Source organism: Acanthopagrus latus, chromosome 19 (assembly GCF_904848185.1).
Source record: "Acanthopagrus latus isolate v.2019 chromosome 19, fAcaLat1.1, whole genome shotgun sequence".
NCBI lineage: Eukaryota > Metazoa > Chordata > Actinopteri > Spariformes > Sparidae > Acanthopagrus > Acanthopagrus latus.
In genome coordinates, this window is record NC_051057.1 from 14,870,392 (window position 1) to 14,890,806 (window position 20,415).

General features: G+C 39.8%; 3 protein-coding genes and 1 long non-coding RNA gene across 4 annotated transcripts; 3 read left to right on the forward strand and 1 right to left on the reverse strand.

Annotated features, from left to right (window-relative positions):
• Positions 1–1,369: 1,369 nt before the first annotated feature.
• Positions 1,370–10,453, reverse strand: LOC119008720. Its single transcript, XR_005071495.1, has 3 exons — positions 10,012–10,453; positions 8,394–8,509; positions 1,370–1,728 (listed from the first exon to the last, which is right to left on the reverse strand). It is a non-coding gene; the product is annotated as an uncharacterized LOC119008720 (long non-coding RNA).
• On the forward strand, positions 1,954–4,914 carry LOC119008719. The gene is made up of 8 exons (XM_037079341.1): positions 1,954–2,091; positions 2,196–2,313; positions 2,409–2,553; positions 2,679–2,792; positions 3,763–3,907; positions 4,014–4,162; positions 4,241–4,380; positions 4,501–4,914. Exons 2-8 carry the CDS (start codon positions 2,214–2,216, stop codon positions 4,650–4,652), a joined length of 945 nt encoding a protein of 314 aa, XP_036935236.1. The 5' UTR covers positions 1,954–2,091; positions 2,196–2,213; the 3' UTR covers positions 4,653–4,914.
• Positions 5,807–9,167, forward strand: LOC119008718. Its single transcript, XM_037079340.1, has 8 exons — positions 5,807–5,841; positions 6,445–6,553; positions 6,953–7,097; positions 7,310–7,423; positions 7,688–7,832; positions 7,912–8,060; positions 8,161–8,300; positions 8,433–9,167. Exons 2-8 carry the CDS (start codon positions 6,451–6,453, stop codon positions 8,582–8,584), a joined length of 948 nt encoding a protein of 315 aa, XP_036935235.1. The 5' UTR covers positions 5,807–5,841; positions 6,445–6,450; the 3' UTR covers positions 8,585–9,167.
• On the forward strand, positions 9,509–19,614 carry si:ch211-161h7.4 (muscle M-line assembly protein unc-89). The gene is made up of 17 exons (XM_037079338.1): positions 9,509–10,015; positions 10,480–10,523; positions 10,716–10,780; positions 10,872–11,026; positions 11,459–11,516; positions 11,936–12,149; positions 12,350–12,439; positions 12,596–12,676; positions 13,059–13,238; positions 13,375–14,297; positions 14,570–15,079; positions 15,636–16,236; positions 17,033–17,103; positions 18,032–18,172; positions 18,724–18,884; positions 19,020–19,110; positions 19,302–19,614. The coding sequence occupies exons 1-17, from the start codon at positions 9,992–9,994 to the stop codon at positions 19,382–19,384; spliced, it is 3,492 nt and encodes a 1,163-aa protein (XP_036935233.1). The 5' UTR covers positions 9,509–9,991; the 3' UTR covers positions 19,385–19,614.
• The last annotated feature ends 801 nt before the right edge of the window (positions 19,615–20,415 follow it).

The following is a 20,415-nucleotide window of genomic DNA, read 5'->3' on the forward strand; positions in this document are numbered from 1 at the left end:
TTAACCCTTCAGCTTAAAGTTTTGTGGAAACTAACAGATATTTTCACACATGATAATCTGTAGATATACACGGTCAATATCAAAACACTAGTAATAATAATAATGCTATCATCTAAATTTCAACGGTCAGCTTTCCCTAATCATTGTCTACTATTTCATGTGTCATTAATCTCAAGCGCACTTTCTTCTCTGAAATGTGGCGATGCAGAAGCCTAAGTAGCCTAGCATGTGATTGAAAATCTCAAAATTCTGCTAAAGTACACTTGCAAATGTTTACCACTGAAAATATATCTTCAATCAATCAGCTTAAGTAACAGAGGTCAGACACAGTCAGAGTCACGATATCTTTTGTAATAGTGAGAGCTGCAAGTCAGCATTTCATAACTCGATTCATATTCAAGGACCCACAAACCGCTTTGATCAGGTGATAAATCGCTGTTACTAAACAAGTGTGTGGACAGTGACCCTTTATAGATCTTATATGACTGGATAATAAAACTGATGCTTCGATGTGAAAATGTAAATGCACATAGTCTGTGTGGTCATCATCTGCTTTGTGTGTAAAACTTCATAAAAAAACTAATATAAAATGTACAATATTTTGCATCTGAAATGTGCAATACTGAAGTAATAATACCTCAAAATTGAACATATGTAGTTGAGTAAAAATATGTACCAGGATCTCAACAGATGTATGAAAACTGATTCTTATAGATCCTCTGTGTCATATTCTGTGTGATCATCAGATGTTTTATTTTTGAAAAATGTAACTCAAGTAAATTAGAGTTAGAACAATATTTTACTTCTGTATTGTACACTAGGGAAATACTAAAGTACAAGTATCTCAAACTTGAACTTTGTTGAAGGTGGTTCGAGTTCATCTTGATTTGTCTCTAAAGGGCAGTTGGTTTTGGAGCATAAAGTGCAAAAAACAAAAACAGAACTAACATGATTTAACAGGCTTGGCAGCACTGCATCAACGAACAAGCATAATCATCAGAACAGCAATAAAAACAGAACGTCGGTGACTATCCTGCATTCTCCCTACATACAAACGCCAGTGTAGCACTCCGAATTCAAAATACATCAACAAAATTGTCCAGCAGCGTCACCAAATCAGCATGTGCATCAAACCATCACGCACAAAGTTTGACCAGCTTTTCATATACAGACGGTTAATGCTAATGGGAAAAAAACTGCACTAGGCTGGATCCACCACAGGAGCCAATATACTCTTTTGTAAAGTGTCCTCAGTGCTACATCATGACCGTGATCTTAAATACCACTCACTGTTTTTTTATTGTGATGTGGTTATTAAATTGTAGCTTATCAAACTTGGCACCTACAGAGACAAAACCAAGTGATCGGTTCGCAGCTGGCTGCTCAAGATGCGAACGGATCTCTTGGTTAAAAAAAAAACAGCAACTGTGGGTCAAAGCAGCTGATGGACAGGGATGAAAGAGCAGATGCATGGGTGGAAAACGTGTACACATCCTTTAATTCAGTAAAAGTTGTCCTAGCCCAGTGTCTTGAAACCCATCCAGAACCTCAGGATCTGTTTACTCTGTTCGTAACCTTATGACACCTACAGGAGTAAACTTGTTATGAGCTCCAGAGGTGACGGCGACCCTGCACCCACCACCTTTGCCATGCTGCCCTTTCTCCATCTGGAAGTGAGCCAACATTTCGTCCTCATCAGCAGTGAAGATTAAGAGACTCCGGTCGCACCTGCGGGGCCACAGTCAGGTGTCAGCGGGTGATAAAGACCTGTTACCAAACATGATCCTACTGCAAGGGGCAAAGTCCAGCCTTTTCATATATGCGTAGAATTATGAACAAAATAATCATTCATCTGAAGTTGCATGAATTTATGTTGTCACTGATGCACAGATCAGTTTTGTTCATTGTTTGAAGACAGGGGGACAGATGGAAGACGTCTGCAAACTTTGATGATATAAGTGACAAACATGCACACGTGCCGAGAGGCCGTAAAAGATGTGCAGTTACACAACGGGCTCGTTCTAGTGCAAATAAAGCCCGTCCTCAAGAGCAGTCTACATGTTGCTTTCAGCCAAGAAGGTCCAATAAACGGTAAGTCAAACTGATTTTAAGGGTGAATTATCATCACGGTGCGCCTGAATGTTTTTGTTTTTTACCCTATAATGTGTGTTTCCATGTGTTTTACTTGTTTGTAGATTGTTTAGTCATCAACAATGGCAAATCACAACATTAGACTGATGATTGGCATCGTGCTGGCGTTGATTTTCTTCATCGTCACTATGGTATTCAGTGCTCTGGCAGCGCCGGGAATATGTAAGTTCTCACACTCTATTGTGTAATATCAGGTTCAGTCAACACCGAGTGTGTCAAATAAGTCTTTAGAGTAATTTTCAATTTTTGTCCCTCAGATCCATTTTTGGAGTCCACAGGTAATATTTCAGATGAGTTTGACACCCAGATCACCCCTGCAGGATGGACCTTCAGCATCTGGTCGATCATTTATGTCTTTCAGGCTTTGGTGGTGGTCTACGCCCTCTCCGGCATCTTTAGGAAGTATGTACTTTTTGCATTTTTCCTATGTTAATACAGTTGCACTAATAAATAATGGTTCTCGTGGTCTCCTAGAATGTATCTGGTTTGCCGAAGTACACATTCACCTCTGTGACTTCCTTCATCAGGAATGCCTACGGTTACGTCTACTGCAGTCCTGCTATTTTGCCACAAGGATTTTTTCAGACTTGGTGCTTGAATCTGGCCCTGAACACTGGGTGGTTGTTTCTGTGGGACAGAAGGTGAGTTGGGATATGAAATGTCTTTTTTTATTCAATTCACAGTGTTGAAAAAATATCTTTAATGGATTCGAACAGATGAACAATTTGCTCTATGTGTATTGGAGGCCCATTTTGACAGAACAATGCTAGTTCGAGTTCATGCTCATGTCTTTAATTGATGCTATGCCAGCATGGTTAAAGGCAGAAAAGCACAGTGACACATTCAAAGGTTGTGAAAGGAGTTTGAATCTCTAGTCAACTTGACCTTCATGTTTTTGAATGTTGTTGGTTGTATTGTTATTTCTGCCTATTCCGAATCAATATAGATCAATATTTTCTCATTTGAGCCAAGTGTTTACAAATATACTGGAAAAAAAGTATCTGATACATAATAATCAATAAAGTTTATTGCCCATTATTAGATATTATATATATCGCTTGTCAAAAATATATTATTACACACTATCACCTAGAAAGTATCACCGCAGTGAGATGAATGGGGCTTGTTTTCCACCGTCAGTTCTTTACCTATTACACTTTATATTTTATTTTCAAGTTGCATTTTCAAGTGTGGACAGTGTCGTATTATGTGCATATTGTAAAGGTGGTATCAGGATAAATTGAAAAGAATACGTTTGAACAACAGTAAGTACAAACACCACAACAATAGAAAAACATAAATACTTTTAGATAACCTCACTTGGATTTAGGACATATTCTACTGCAGACTGGAAAAATCTGGGGGAGGCGATGAACTGCAGGGTCTGCAGGGTCCTCAATTATAAATCATATAAAGTAAACAAGAGTTACTGTTCTCCTCTTTTCAAAATTCAAATGCCACAATAGTCTTGAGCTTAATATTCTCTTGTCTTTGGGCATGTGTGGATAAAATACATCGGGCTTCATGGGTGGAGAAGTACAAAATCTGCACACGAGTTGCTGGAAACCACCATGACATCTAACATTCTATTATTTTTCACCCCTATCAAAGGTCGATGATTCCCGCCCTGATTTTCCTCATCCTGATCGCCTTGACTAACTACATGGTGATATTCTTCGCCTGCCACGGTCTCCACAGCTATGGAGCCTGGCTCAAAAAATACCACAAAGTCGACCTGTGGCTCCACCGTGTCTTGGTGCGTACCGAAGCTCGATTCTAAGCTTGTGTTTAACATCAAATCTCACAAGCTATTGGTTTGAGACACATCCCGCTGAAACTCCACTCTGCTGTCTCTACTGTAGGTTCAGAATGGCATAGCCATATATGCAACGTGGACAACCATCGCATCCCTAGTTAACTTGACCATTGTGCTGACCAGAGATGCGAACATGTCCCAGACGAACGCCGCCACGCTCTCACTCTCAGTTTTGACCGTACTGCTGTTTGTGTGGTAAGTGCACTGCAGGTTCTCATTCTGGATTACTTTCAGTGGGTCTTTCCAGAGGCTAATGTGTTGGATCTGTCACAGGTTCATCCTTGAGAACTCCGTCCTCGATAAATATGTAAGGTACATTCTCACCATTTACCCGTCGGCGATCTGGGCACTGACGGGAGTATTCACGAAAAACTACGACGCTGCGAATCCGACTCGCAATAACATCTTCATTGGTGAGGAACTTAAACATCTTGACCAGAACAGGAAATGAAACCTGGTTACGTCATCTGCTTGCGATACGTCACAGATGGTTTGCACACTAATGCTTCCCTCTGGTATTTTCTTCCCACTAGTTGCACTGTTGGCTTCAGCTTGTGCCTTGTTCGTCGCGCGGATCGTTTTGGTCACCTGGAAGAACATCAACAGGCCATTTTACAAAGACGTCAGCCCAGATGACATGTCCCCGATGGAGATCGCAGAGAAGCAGAACAGGATATTTAAGTGAAAATGTTGAGTGGATGTCTTTTTGTTGATATAAACATTTTTGTATTCAGCTTCTGTGTGAGATGTCTATATGCGTTGTATATAGTGTTATTGATAAATTCAGCCTCAGAGCTTCTGGGAAAAAAAAAAAAAAAGTGGCACAGGAATAACGCAGGAGTCGTGATAATGTGAACAATTCCTCCCTAAATGATTGTTTATTGTTTGTTTTCATTTTGTGCATTTTGACTTTGTATGCTGTTTGAAATAAATACTGCTTTCCCTCATGTCATGCCTTCATGCAATGATTTATGGTATATAAGACATAATAAATACTCTAACAGTACAACAATGTCCCTAATAGGTCACTCGAGATGCAGTAATATGTACTGATGACAAAATAAGGAAGGATCACTAACAATAATGATAACGGATGGGTGACAGGACTGAATTAGCTGATTTCTCAATTATCAGAAAATGTATCAGTTTCTGATTTGACATCTGATTAATATATACAACATTCAGCAACATCTAGCCATTTCACTATTGGCAAACAATTCCGTAATATCGGCAAGAGCGAATTAGCTATCATGGCGACTAAAGTTACATACCCATGAAATTTCATAGCTTTGAACAGACACAAGCTCAGCACTGAGTCAGGTTGAAACCAGGCAGCCAGCGCAGCCACGAAAACAAAGACCAGAGAAGCTTGGATCACAGCACGTGTACAAAGTGAGACTTTATTCTCTAGTCACAATGTGACTCCTCTATGTATTTATATAGCAAATATTCCTTAGCAGCTATATCACTGTTGATAATGTTATGTGCAGAACCTTTAACACTAACTTTACTCAAAAATGCCGGAAACACTTTGTGGTTTCAGCTTCTTACAATGCACCACTCTGCTGCTTTTCTTCGCCTCAGCTGAAGTTAACAGGGGGGTAACTGTGACTTCAGTACAAAACAAATTTACTGATCAAGAAGAGGACCAGCAGATAAACGGATGAATCAGTGCACTATACAGGGTCAAATGTCAAATGTTGACAGTTTGTTTTTTTACAATTCTACCCTCTGCTGCAGGAATGCGTCCAAGATAAGAGGTGCACGTGATGCCCCGAGTGGTTGTAAAACTTCATCTTACACAACAAGATATTCTATAAAACGGACACCCCCTCGTCCTCTGCACAGTATTCTGCTTCCTCGCACAGACAAAGGTAGGCCTACGTCTCTTTTACTTTATCATGCTGCCACTCTTTTTGTTTTGCTGCCAACATTTTATGATCCTGTTAGAAAATCAACATGCAGTGGCGGCACGTGGACCTTTAGGAAGTTACACAAGTAATTTTGTAACCTGATATAAAATGTATTCAGTCGTTATTATTTGAATTCTGGGGAGTAATTTCCTTAGAATGACTTTTTTTTTGCTGACAATCTTGAAAAAAGGTTACAGGAAAGCTTGTGATTTAGGTAAAAAAAACAAAAACAAAAACATTGTGCAAGTATATGAATGGCAACTTACATGCTAAAGTACATAAAGTGACTGATTGTTATCACTCTCCCACTCCTCAGAGAGGTCAGAGGTCAGGTTCAAATACAGGTCATCGACAGTGAAGCTGAAAACAAGTTGCTTTGAGCTCACATCTATTCGCTCACTGATGCCACAAATGCCACAATGCATTGAAACCAAAGAATTAATCCGTCATCTATATCCATAGTAATTCTTTAATTTGTCTGCTTAGGAAGCTTTTTGCAGTTACATGGATGTGTTTAAACTAAAAAAAAATTGTTTCTCTTTGCTTATTTTTCCTCTTTCACAGTAGACCATGATGGCAAAACATAATCCCGGACGTCTTGCTGCGATCGTGGCATTTCTTGCTGGTTTTGCAATAAGTCTGGTGTTCAACGGGCTGTCTGTAGTTGGACTTGGTGAGTTAAAGCATCGTCAGCCATCTCTCTTTTGTGTTTAGATTCCTCCGTTTAAAGGTGCACTATGTAGCTTTGGGAGAGATGTTTTAAATACTGAAAGCAGAGGAAGATTTTTTTGATTTTTAATGAACAAACTAAATAAAGAAACTCCTTCGTTTTCATGACTGAAAAAACAGAATAAACAATCTGATCTTAAAGGACAACGCAGTTTCATACTGTTTTACTTTGTTTATATGTGGTGGACCCTTCCACCTTTCTAGCTTCAAACAGCGTTCTGGGGACCTTATTTTCTGGGCCGATTGTGAGTGCGCCCTAAGATTGTTTGCCAATCACAAATATTAGTTGAACGTGTTACATTCCTCTCCATCGCACTCATTATTTGCGTTTTTCCCTCTCCAGGTCCTTATAGTACCACTACGGCCAATGTGTCTGCTGTGTTTGACACCCAGATCACACCTTCAGGATGGACTTTTAACATCTGGAGTGTCATCTACGTCTGGCTGACAGCAATGGTCATCTACATTGTCTCAGGACTTTGCAGGAAGTAGGGGCCAAAATTGTATATTTTCTTGTTAGAGATATTTGAACCTGGGTCAGTCTGTGTCTCTGTAATACCTTTTTTGGGGATAACATGAGACAAATGTAGGTGTAGCAGAAAAAAGTAAAAGCCACAGAAAACAATATTTCCCTAAACTGATAATTGCTGTTCTGAAGAGACTCACAGTGTGGAAATGTGTCTTTTTTTTCTTCTTGAAGGAACGGCTATGGCTACGTGTACTGCAGCCCTGCGGTGTTGCCTTACGGATTCTTTATTAGCTGGTGCATCAATCTGTGCTTCAATATCGGCTGGCTGCTTGTTTGGGACAAAGGGTAAGGGTTTGAAATGTCTCCTCTGACTATTCTTTTTACAATTAGGGGTGCAACATGTAACAATCAGCCACCTCTTGAATTCTTCTACTTCACTGCAGTAATGTCTTACTCTCATTTACTGTGGCTGCTGGGGGCAAGTTAGCTCAGTTAGCCGTGCAGCTAGCTGTCCGGACTGGGAGGTCTCACTTTGTTTTACTGTCATAGGAACTGATCCAAAAAGAGACAATAAACTTATTTTCCTGCTGTTCTTGTGCCTTTCTAAAGAATTATGATTGCAGCACTGATTTTTCTCATCCTGGTCATCTGCACAAATTACTCCATGCTATTCTTCATCTGCCATGGACTCCATATTTATGGACCCTGGCTCAAGAAATACCACAACGCTGATCTGTGGCTCATCCGTGTGCTGGTCAGTACGACAGTCATACAGGATTTGCATCATCAAGTGTAGGTCAGCGTTGAATTAACGTGATGTATGATATGTGCAGGTTCAGAACGGTGTGATGATCTACACAACGTGGACAACCATCGCAACACTAATCAACGTGGCTATTGTACTGACTTATGAAGTAAATATGTCCCCACTGGATGCTGCCACCGTCTCGTACTCTGTTTTGTCTGTTGTTCTGCTTGTGTGGTAAGTTAAGTTCAATTAAAAATGCCCAAAATTAGAGAGGCAATGCGCAAAAATGTCTGTGAGATTGTGAGGCAATGTGAATCTTCTTTGTGTTCGCAAGGTTTGTTTTGGAAAACTTTGTCCTTGACAAACACGTGAGGTACGTCCTCATCGTCTACCCCGTTGTGATCTGGGCGCTGTCCGGAAACCTGGACAAAAACTATAATGCTGAATCGCCCAGCCGCAATGGCATCTTCATTGGTAAGACAGGAGAAATGCCATCATAATAATATGTGAAAGTAAATGTAGTTAGAGAGCTTTTGAAACAGTGGTCCAACTAGAGTAACATTTTACCTCTAGTGTATGAGGACTAACTAGATTTTCTTCTCTCAGTTGTGCTTCTGGCCCTGGCCTGTGTGCTGTTTGCCATCCGGATTGTTTTGGTGGTGTGGAGACACATCAAGCAGCCGCTGTACGCAGACATCAGTCCAGATGCCATGGAACCAAAGGAGATTGCCAAGAAGCAGAAAAAGATATTTAGCTGAACATTTTTAAGATGTCACACCGTGACTAGTGATTTCAAATGTGCTAGGTTGTGCATTTGGTTTGTTTTGTCATATTATGAAACATTTAAAAGGGCACTATGTAGGTTTGGAGAAGAAATTCAAACTCTGAATTTTTCATAACTCAATAAACAAGCGGTTCTCAGAGGAAAAAAGGTCCCCAGAACAGTGTTTAAAGCTAGAGAGGCAGTAGGGTCTCCAGAATAACAAAGTGCACCTTTAATAAATCTTATTACATTTTGGTCACACAGTATTATTTAAAATACACTCTAGTACAATTTGCATTGTAAAATAATGTAATAAATGTAATTTGTCTGACTGATCTTTAAACCTTGTGCCTCTTTTCTAACATACAAATTGCTAACACAACTCATTAGGCTCTGATTAGGATAATTTTACAACACTGCACAGGGGCACATTGTAATCAAAGACTTAACAATATAGGCCATATGCTTTACCATTTGTTTACAGTTTGTTTGTTTAATACCAGATGTTCCCTTCCAGTGATTACTGTACTTCTCTCATCTTGACATATTTATTTGAAATAAAGGAATTGTGAAATTTATCATGCTTGATACCGAGTGTTTTAAACATACAGCCGCAATGAGGGTGCTTACTTAATAATGTGGCAAATTAACAAGAATATCACAATAAAAGAAGAAAATTGCTACTAAAAAAGGTCTATCATAATTGAATATTACATCAGAATGTAAGTCATTTGCTAAAAGTTGATCATGTACAACAACAAAAAACTTATCATTCATTTTAAGGATAGAATTATCCTCACCACTATTAACCTGTAGTGGGCAGGAAAGCTAAGCGCCAACTGCCAAAATTAAAACGTAGAAGAAGAACATCAGCTGGTAGTTGTGATATTTTTTCCTGAGTGTGTTCTTTCAGGCAACAAAGTCGTTGCACTCAAAGCCTTCGCGCATTGGCAACAACCTCCATCAGTAATATAGCTCGGTTGATATTATATTGTTGATGTAGTCAAGTTTATTCTATGGTTTTGAAAAAAACGTAATCGTAAGGATTGCCATTGTAGCGACAGGCATGTCTGTGAGGCCGGACTGAGGGCAGGAAGTGGCCCACGTATATCAGCGCGCGGGTTATTTACAAATTGTAAACAGCGCCATTGTGCTAACTGTCTCTAACGTCGCCTATCAAATGGGCGAAATAGCTTTCTTATCAGCGTTCACTTTAGTAATGATTTAATCACAGCTTAATTTCAGAGAGCGTCTTCAAACATATTCATTCCGGGGGCAAACCGAATAAGAAGAGCAGTTAGTGAAAACAAAATGCTAGCTGGCTAACCGTTAGCTCGGGTTAGCTGTCGCGAACAGTCACTTAACGTTATCGCCGTACGTTTGAAATAGCTAGCTAACATACATGGAGGAAAACTACCCTACCTTGGTGAGTTAATTTATTTTTAATCTGCATCTATCTGTTGTTGTTCCTGCGAGGAAAGAGGGGCGATCAAATACGTAACGTGAACCGAAACCAAGAGGAAGGGCTTGTAACCCTCGGTTGCCATGTACAACTACAAACAAGCTCATGTAGCTGAGACCAATAAAGCTGCAATTTAATAATTCGAAGCTTCACTGCGGTTTTGGGAGTCATGATGATTTATGAGGATGTAGCTTATGATGTCGTTGAACCGTAATATTGTATCCATCCTGTGGCAGTTAACATGAGCAAGGCCTGTTGCATCAAATATACTGCAGTAGTTCTAAGTTTGTGTTCCTAATAAACTGATAAACTGGCTTCTAACCATGACGCTAAAGTGATGTTAGATCTTCTCTTTTGTTGTGAGATATATAAATTATCTGAATCACAGTTAAAAACTAACTGATTTTTCTTCAACTGCTTGTTCACAGAGGAGACCAAAGAGGAAACTCTGCTACATGCCAAACAAGAAAAGGTAGTTTAAAGGGCATGCCTTGTTATTTTAAATAATGAATAAGTTACTGTCACATTATATTAAAGTTGTGAATTTTGTATGTGCATTTGTAAAATTGGCTTTATTGAAAAGATGTTTAAATGCAGATTTAAATGTATTGAGAATGCTGAGCTGTTGATCTATTAGTCACCATATAAACATTTGTGTTTTCAGTACATCTAATCAATGGGTGGGAAAGCTGGAATTGGAAGACATCGATAAGATGTTTGACGACTTGGGTGAGTCGAGTGTGGGATTATTTGACCTTAATATTTTGCAGATTGTTTTGCATTGTCACTATGTTAACCTATACTTCATTATTCTTCTCAGAGCCATCCTCGCTTGAAGAAGATGACCCAGTACCTCAGTCGCTTCTGCTCCAGATCTCTGAGACTGGGACTGACGCAAATCAGACGGGTAGAGACTCTCCTTCAGACCCGGAGAAGGAAGGACAACTAACAGAAAAAGTTCCAGTTTGCCATATGGTAATGTACGATCATTACTATGATGACGTCTGCTGACATGCATATAAGAAGTAAAAAGGTGTCTTACTCAAGTGTTGTCTCTGTCTCTGACAAGCCTCTGGTGATTGATTTAACATTTAGGAGTGCTTTTGTTTGTCATCTAAAAGCAGCTGTTTACTGTTGTGTTGTCCTCACTTGAAAAAAGACAGATGAGCCTGTCAAAACACATTTTGCTTTTTACACTTCAAAATTCACCTAAACTTTTCATAGTAACTCAGTGGGATGATTTTTGCATTTGTGGGACAAAGTAGCCACATTGTGTTTGACCACTGAAGCTTCGTAGTTTAAACAGAGGTCTTCCACTTTTAGATTTTGTGCTTGTATATAGACTAAGCAGATTTTTCATTTACGAAAGATTTGATGCCTTGAAATGTATGTTTTGTAACTCTTTAGGAGCCTAAAGGAGATCTACATCCTACAACAGGGGCACCCAGTCCAAAACTAGACATTGGTAAGAGACTCAAGTCTTTATTCCATTGTGAAAATACCTGACTTTTCTAAATGTACAGGTCACATGTCTGCCTTTTTTTTGCTTTTTTTTAAAAAAAATGTTTAGAAAAGTGTAGATGAAGGTCTAGCCATCCAGGTCATGGTAATTCTAAGTGTTATACTGTAGGCGGCTGGACTTGTTTCAGTTTCTTGAAGATGTTTCCACATCCGAAAGGCTTCCTCTGTTCTACCCAGTTGGAGGGGAGTTGCATGCTCTTAAACCCTGTATGGGGGTGCCTTCATGTGGGATGTTCTGGCTAGGTGAGCCCACGTGTGTCTGGTTGTTAAGCTTTCTGGGAAGAGAATTCAGTACAGCATTTTAGGTGGGTGATTGTCTAGAAATGTTTATCTTGTTAAAGCTGCTGCTTTTTCTTATTACAGATTTGGACATCCCATTTGAAGTGCATGGCCCAAGAAAGACATCCAGCCCTATTGAAGAGAAAGTAATTGTGGATGGCGAAGTAGAGATGGATAATGAAAAAGACACAGTCATGTCCCCAGTCCTCTTTGTCTATGAGGATCAAAGAAAAGAAGAGGCAGAGACAGAGTTCCTACCCACCCAGAAACAGCAAGGCAACGGGCTCGTTGCGGAGCAGTAAGCAATGATAATGCCTTTCATGCGGGAAATAAGTTGTTTGACATAAATTCTTTGAATGATTATTTGCATTTCAGAGGTTTCGTTTGTACACATTTTAGGATTCTACTTTCGATACTTATGGTCAGCACTAACAGCGTTTGCCAGTAAATTTTCACTGTTTACAGTACATTAGCTTAAACAATTTTATTTCCCTCTAGATTGGATGATTTTGAGTTGGAGTCTCCTCCAAGCAGTATTGCTTTAAGCAAACCCATACCCAGTCAACAAAACAAGGGGGAGGAATCATGGTAAGAGTCCTCTACAAAAGTGATTGCAGTATACAGTGTTTGGTTTTGACCTTTATTTGTTTGGAACTCATGTTCATCACTTGAGGACTGCCCTTCGAGAGTTTTTACATACATGTATGTGATTTTTTTTTTTTTTCTAAATCTTTTTTTCTGTAGCAAAGAGAGTCAGCCAGCGAAAGAAAAGGCATCCAAGAAACCTCATACAGCTGATCTGAAAGGCAAAAGAAAAGCACAAAGGTGAGAACTAATAAGTGTTTAATATATCATCAGAGTTAGTTTTATGCTTTCACTTAAGATATAATGACAATATCGACATTTGACAACGTATTGCTCTGCATTAACTTGGTGTACAATGTCCTGGTTGATGATCAAGTCTGGCGTCGCATGAATTTGGTCATTAAAGTGTGGCTTAATATCTTATTTACAATAAACTTGCTTATAAACATGACAGGCAGAACAAGTTATTTATAATAATTATATTTATAACACAGATGTTTCCAGCCATATCATGAGTCAAAGTAGTTGATAATAAAAGGCAAAAATACAGAAAAACCTCACACATACATTTTTCGATGCATCAGGTACAGGTTGGTATGTTTTCTTTCTTTTTGTTTATCAGGCAAGAAATCCTAGACCCACCCATGTCAGCAGTGAGAGACGAGCCTGAAGTCTTAGTTCCTGAGAAAAAGACAGAAAGCGCTCGGAAGCAGCCGTTTGTTGGGGCACCTGCCCGTGTGGGACACGACATGACCACTTTTCTACAGAAGCTAAGAGAAGCTACAAAGCCTAAACCCTCATGGTGAGTTAAGAGTGCACCTTAATAAGTTGCAGCTAGTCTTCCTTCCCGTTGAAAAATGAAAATAACCAAAATATGTATACTAAGTAATGTTGGTGTACTAAAACTATGAATAATCCAATAAATATTTGTGTTTAAGTTCTAGGAAGTCTCTTTCACCAATAAAAGCACCCCCTCCTCCTGAGCCAGAGGACAATTTCCTGATTTTGGAGGATGATTCGCCTCTTTGGTTTAGCATCCCAAGTAAAAGTGCCACCAGTAAGAGACCGAACAAAACTTCCAGCAACAGCAAGGACGGCTCAGATGAGAAGGGAGCAAAGGATAGCCCCATAGAGACTGAACAAAAACAGCAGGAAGCTGAACAGGCAAGAAGCAAACTGGGAAGTCAGACTGTCAATCAGAAAATCAAGAAGATGAAAGTGAAAGAGAAGAAAAATGAGGTGACTGAACCTGGAAATGATATGGATGAATTGTGCAGTCCTGAGGATCCTCCTGCAGATGACCTAATGACACAAGAGAAACCGAACAAAAACAAAAGACACAAGAAGGCATCAGCGAAAGAAAGGGACCAGGCAGCGGAGCAGCCTGAACTGTGCAGTCCTGAGGAACCTCCTGCAATTGACCTAATAACACAAGAGAAACCAAACAAAAACAAAAGACACAAGAAGGCATCAGCGAAAGACGGTGACCAGGCAGCGGAGCAGCCTGAACTGTGCAGTCCTGAGGAACCTCCTGCAAATGACCTAATGACACAAGAGAAACCAGACAAAAAGAAAAGACTGAAGAAGGCATCTTCTAAAGAAAGTGACCAGGCAGAGGAGCAACCTAAAGACACAGCCATGGATGAAGAAAAGAAGCCCACTCTGGAAAAGAAAGCTCAGAACTCCTCTGACATGAAGAGATCAAAGTCTTTGAAAGAGGGGAATGAAAATGCCAAGACAAGCAGGGCTAAGTCATTAAAGGGGGACAAAAAAGTGCCGCAGGAGTCAGGTGCAGTGATAGAGATGGTGCGTGTTGAGGCTGAGGAGGAGCAAAGTCAGGAGCCTGTAGATGCTCTTCCAGGTAATCTCCTTCAGCTAAAACTCTTCATGTGTGCAAATATGAATTTTTATGGTAGTTATTATGTCAAGTTAATCAATGTAAATGTTTTTTAAATGAACTGTATAAGCTGCTCTTGTAGTCCCTGAGAACTGATAGAGAATTGGCAAATTTCACTAGAGGGAGATTTTAAGTGATGCAGTGTGAAAATTATGTAAACATTTAAAATCACAGTAGAGATTACTATCCGCATCTAAGTGAACATCTATACACTGTTTTGTGTTTTCTTCTTACAGAGAAAGAAATCATGAATTCTGAAACACAATCAGGTGAAAAGAATAAACAGAACAGACCACTGGCCGTATCTGAAGAGAGTTCATCCGAAGACATTCAGATTCCTGGGAAAAGGAAAAGGAGGCAGCCTGGACAGTGGTGGGTGAGCGGCTCTCCGAGCACAGAGGAAACAAAGGTTTCAGACAGCGAGACCACCCTGAAAAAGTCAAGGCAGAGCAAGAAGGAGCCCATCGCGACAGTCTTGTCTCCTGTAAAGACTAAGAAGGATGGAGGTATGAAAAGAAGGAATCAACCTGCACCGTCACTTCGTCAGAAGACAAATAAAGCTAAAGAAAAGAAAACCAGCCAGAACAGAAACAGAAAAACAAAAGGAGACACTCCAGCTAAGGTGAAAGCATCAGAAGTATTCGATATGGTTGAGGCAGAGCAGATTGAAGAGCAGGAGGTCGCGGACGAAGACATGGAGTCGAGCCCTTTGGTCTTTGCTCACAGAGAGCACAGCCAAAACAGAGGTAAACACGCAGACCTTGAAGAAAATGTAATGCTTAAAAGTCATACTTGAGTAAAGGTAAAGATATCCTGTTAAAATAATACTTTAGTAAAAGGGAAAGTTACCCATACGAACTAGAAGTGTGAATCTTCACTGGCCTCATGATTTGTTTCATTGAGATTCTGCTGTCAACGATTCGATTGCAAAACGATTCTCGATGCATCTCAGTGTATGGCATCTTCAGGTATCTATGTTACTGCACAAGGCCACTTTTTATCATTTGAATACCCCTTTTATTTAGAAAGTCCTTCTAAAGCAGCATTGTGTACAAACATTACAAAAACCAAACATTTATCTATTTGCAGTGCCTTACATGTTTGTTGTAAAGTACAATAATATTGTTTTCACTTGGCAGCTTTAAGCTAAGGCATTTATTGACTCTGCTGCACACACCTCTCTGAGTTAGATAGCAAACTTGATGGTGCTTCCTCAGACCATGGCTGATTTACTGGGCTTGCAGTTACAGCAGTTACATAACCTCTATGCTTTGTAACAGACTACAATGTGATGTTTTACAGGGGATCAGGTATTTCAAAGAGTCTACCATCACGTCCCTAACGAAAAAGCGTCCGCCTCACCAGCGCCAGTCTCTCCCAGAGGACAGAGGGAGCAGCTCAGATCGGTAGAACCTGGGAAACGGAGGAGGAGACCGACCGGTAACTGGTGGATTGTTAATGGCCTGTCTGAGGATGTAGACAGTGTCTCCTTGCCGCCCCAGCAGCAGGGGCCCAAACCACGCAAGGACAGAAAAAAGCAGGCTAAACAGAGCAGATCTCCTGGACTTGGGACGCCCATAAATGGCAACATGGTTGTCTCTCCAAAACCACAAGGGGGCGCTCCTGTGCCTCGACTGAAAGTGAAGCCATTGTCGTCTCCTAAGACTGTCAAACGCTCTCTGGCTATGTTTAATGACATTTCCACTTCAGTCACACCGACTATTGTGAGCAGTAAAGAAACGGGTCAGAGGAAAAAATGTAAAGTTACTGCACATCCTGCTGTGGAAGTGACTGTTACTGACTATACAACACTTGGCAAGAAACATGAAGATATTGTCAGTATGGATGCTGGTGAGTCCATCAGCCCCCTGAACCAGGACGACCACTATCAGTCAGAGAACACGTAAGGAAGCTTTTCTCTCTTTTGGTCCATACAAATGTTTTTTGTTTTTTTTTCTATACCGCAAAATTCATACATCACATTGTTTAGTAAATAAACATTACCACATTCTTTTAGCTCGACATATGAATTTATTGGACTATAGTTAAGAACCAAAGAAATTAAAAGAATAAAACAGCACAACACAAAAAAACTAAACAAACTTTTTAATTTATTAGTTCATTTTTGTGATTATATCGAAAATGAGACATTCATTTTTCCATGTCTTAGTGATTTGGCACTTTGTTTTTGACTGGCTGGTATCCATGGAGACCATATCTCCAGAGAGTCCATTTTTTGGCTGTATTTTAGCTGCAACCTTTTACATAATGTGCACCTCATTCACCTAGTGCTGCCACTGTTTTATGTTTGAGGGGGTTTGCTGCAACTATAGGATTGTAGTTGTTTTTGGCTGATAAAGGGTCGTTACTTAATTACGTTTCTTTTTTTGCTATTTGATTTCATAGAGAGATCCCCAAAATATGTTCCCCTGGCCACTGCTTGATTTTATATTTAAGAGCTGCTGTTTTTACTTTCCTCTTCAACATCCCCCGGTCACATGGCAGACTTGGACAGGCCCATAATATGTGTGACCGGTCACCTGGTTGTTCGGAACCCCTCCAACATAATGCAGGAGATTTTCCATATTTTCCACGAGTTCTGAAATACCTCGTTTTGACCTTCCAGTCAAATTCCCTCCAGTTTGGGCTTCTGTTGGTTTATGTGAGTTTACAACTAAATTATTTTTGTTTTCTGGCAGGTTAAAAGCCCTCAGAAGTGGGCCGTCCTCCATGATCGAGCTGGAACAGTTTGAGGAGAATGATGACATGAGTATGTTGTTAAACACAAAACACACATATAAACTTTATTATTTGTAGATCAGTATGATAATATAACAAAAAATCAACACACATGTTTATATCAGTCATGTTTTATGAAACAATTAATTAATCTGTAAGGGCTGTAGAGCTGGGTCTTGGAAAGTAGCTGCGGCCAATCATAATATCAAGAGCTGGGTTCTAAATTTCGGATTTTTGAATTTTCTTTATCCAGACAGTCTTTAAACACACATGCACGCATGCGCACACACACACGCACACACCTTAAACACATATGATTCTTTATATTATCTGGCTTTTTATCTCTTTCCTGCCATCATTGGACCAAAATAATGGCTACAGTCTGAGAGCACAAGCAGTGTTAATTGAAATATTTGTTAAGTTTACATGAAAATCAACCAGTGTGAGGACTGTCAGTGTACACAGGGCTTCTTACAAGGCTGAAAAAATAATGTACCCCAATGAATGTGTACTGTGATAATAAATAGCCTCTAAGAGGCAAGTTTTGTTACACTAACAAAACAGAACAAAAAAGTCAAGGTTGCAACTCATGAATGTAGGCTGAAATATAAACATTCATTCCAGGCACTGTAGAGAGAAATAGCCATTTGAGCTCAGTTTTGCATATATGCCACATTTGACAGTTGTTCTGTCCTGAGTGTGGGCAGCCACACTGAAATATTTATTCTTTGCCCTTTCACCTTCTGTTGGGGATTGAAAATGGAGCAGCTCTTTCTTTCTCACCTGGATGTGTAGCTCACATCACTAGGTTAAATCGCTCCCTCTGGGGCTTTCATTGTCACCTCGATTGACATAAATGACAAATGTTTGATCATGGATTGTGTGCCTACTAAATGGGGTTTTCCTCTTCTTTTAAATCATTTAAATGAACTTCTACTTTTGTCTTTGCTTTGTTCCAGTTCTGCCGTCAAACCGAAGCGAGGCTGTTCTGTCTGCTTCGGACCTGTGTGCTCCTCCTCTCAAACCGCTGATCTTACAGCCGAAGGATAAGGCCAACCTGATAGAGTGGTTCAAGAGTCTCTGGTCTACCACCATCGAAAGTAAGACCATGAAATTTCTGCTAAACAAGCAACTGTTCGAAGCATTTACAGATATACTTGCAGTGACATCATTTGTCTACTTTATGGAGCTGAGCAGATTTAAATTCACTTATGTTATACCAATATTATTTAGATTCCTCATACACACTGTATGAAGTCTTTCAGAGATATTCTGTGACTGATAACAATAATATTTTTTGTTATTACTTTTGGTTATTAAAAATGTAAATGAAATCTTAACAGACCTGGAAAGGCCAGGAAACGTGGACAAAAGTAGGCACTAATATGCATAATCACAATCACAATCACATAGATGTCCCAATCCATCAAAAATACTTGATAAAACAACTAATTTTCACATAATACATTGTTTCACATCTGCATGAAAGCATTTTAATTAGTTTTTGCTTGTTATCTGAAACATAGATACCATATTTTTTAATCAAAACCCTGTATTATCTTCTAATAGTCTTTACAAAAGGGTATACAACACAAGTAATGGTTGTCCAGACCTGTTATTGAATAATTCTTACTGTTTGATATTGTTGCAGATGGTCCTGAGATCAGTCCGGACCACTTTGATTGGTACTTCTATCAAGGCAGAGCGATGGGCCTAATGGTGGATGTGAATGGTGGCTCCTTCTGTAGTGGAAAAATCCTGCTGGGCTCCTACATGAAGAAGCCTCTGTGGGTGGATCACAGCGCCACAACAGTCAGTACACTTCTCACTCTCGTCTCTCGTGTGGTTGTGTTCTATATGTCATCTCTGTCCTCTCTGTCCTCTTGTACACCGCTCGTGTCTTGAAATGCTTTCTTCTATTAATCATTGTTGTATTTTCTTTTAAAGGTTTTTAACTTACTAACAAGCTCTGTGAGTGTAACAGTCAACAGCAGGGAGTCCCGTTCCAGTCCAGGACAATCTTTCATGGTGCAATGTGGTAAGAATACGCCATCATAACAGATATTAAGGCAGAATTAAGATTTCATTGTATTTCAGTAAATTCCTTCTTGGGAAGTGACAATAAAAGACCGTTTAACTGTAATTGTACACGTTTCTGATGCACACCTATAGAAATTAATAGTGCTTTGTTTGTTTTCACGTACTGACGTTACTGTTCTACTCCTGCAGGACATGCATACAGCATCCAGAACATCACTGCACAGCCTGCAGTTCTGTACTTCACCAGGATTTTAGCAGAAAGTTCAGATTGAAGTGTTTTGTATTCTTCCTTAAAAAAAATGTCAGACGCCTGAATTTGTGATGTTATTTCTGTATTTAAGTGTGACTTATTTTCTGTGATGAAATCTGAGATGTAAATAGACATTTTCTGCCTTTTGGTTTTAATGATTTCATCTGCCGTGACGCTTGTAATGACTTAAATCTGATAAAACGGATAAAAAAAAGACTTGTAAATAAAGCTCTGTTCCTTTTTGATACTTGAGTTGTATTGGGCCAATTCCTTTGACTGTGCATGTACTTTTTCCAGCCTCTTAGAGGCAGTAGTCCACAAATGATTTTAATCAGCATGCAGACAAGAAAAAGGCAAGTATTGTGTGGAAAAAAATCCACAAATATAGTAAAGTGTAGGTGTATATTTGTAAAATCTGAATTGCCTCAGATTATCATACACCAGTCGTCTATTCCAGTCTAGTCGTCACTCCATGATTATCCTGACCAAAAGAATTCATAATAAAATCTACCAATAGTGATCATTTTAGGAGACTGTAGTAGCCACACTGTGGTAGCAGCAAGCTGAGTTACTGTGTTGTTTTTCTCCCTGTTTTATGGCGGGTAGCAGCCGACATTAATGTGCACTCCTGCCACCTTTTAATGTAAAGTGACGTGGAAGAAAGTGGTGAGAGAGTGGTGAGTGTGTTGTGTGTCTTATTTGTGGAGAACATCATTTTGGCTTTTTTTTTTTTCTTTTGCAGGAGGGCATCATTTAAATGGTGTAGATTGGTGTTTTTCAGTCCTAGTCATGAGTGCCCGCTGCCCAACATGTTTTTTTTTTTACATGGTTTGCAACCCCGACGCACCCGATGATTAGCTGATCATTTGAATCAGGTGTCTTAGAGCAAAGTTAAGAGCGGGGAAACGTCTGAAACATGCAGGAACAGGACCGGGAAAAAAAAAACACTTGCAGGCGATATGTCAAGGCCTTCCACCCAAACTCAAGGTTCGGCAGCTCTAATGATGCTTGCCTCGTGGACTCACGCTGATGGCTGCTGTTCCACGCTGAAGA

Bases quoted from the DNA above. Each gene is read 5' to 3' on its own strand.
- LOC119008719 (XM_037079341.1), top strand. From the start codon at position 2,214: ATGGCAAATCACAACATTAGACTGATGATTGGCATCGTGCTGGCGTTG. The intron at 2,314-2,408 runs GTAAGTTCTCAC...TTTGTCCCTCAG, and splicing joins TCTGGCAGCGCCGGGAATAT to ATCCATTTTTGGAGTCCACA. The intron at 4,163-4,240 runs GTAAGTGCACTG...GATCTGTCACAG, and splicing joins ACCGTACTGCTGTTTGTGTG to GTTCATCCTTGAGAACTCCG.
- LOC119008718 (XM_037079340.1), top strand. From the start codon at position 6,451: ATGATGGCAAAACATAATCCCGGACGTCTTGCTGCGATCGTGGCATTT. The intron at 7,098-7,309 runs GTAGGGGCCAAA...TTCTTCTTGAAG, and splicing joins GTCTCAGGACTTTGCAGGAA to GAACGGCTATGGCTACGTGT. The intron at 8,301-8,432 runs GTAAGACAGGAG...TTCTTCTCTCAG, and splicing joins CCGCAATGGCATCTTCATTG to TTGTGCTTCTGGCCCTGGCC.
- si:ch211-161h7.4 (XM_037079338.1), top strand. From the start codon at position 9,992: ATGGAGGAAAACTACCCTACCTTG. The intron at 17,104-18,031 runs GTATGTTGTTAA...GCTTTGTTCCAG, and splicing joins TGAGGAGAATGATGACATGA to TTCTGCCGTCAAACCGAAGC. The intron at 18,885-19,019 runs GTCAGTACACTT...TTTCTTTTAAAG, and splicing joins TGGATCACAGCGCCACAACA to GTTTTTAACTTACTAACAAG.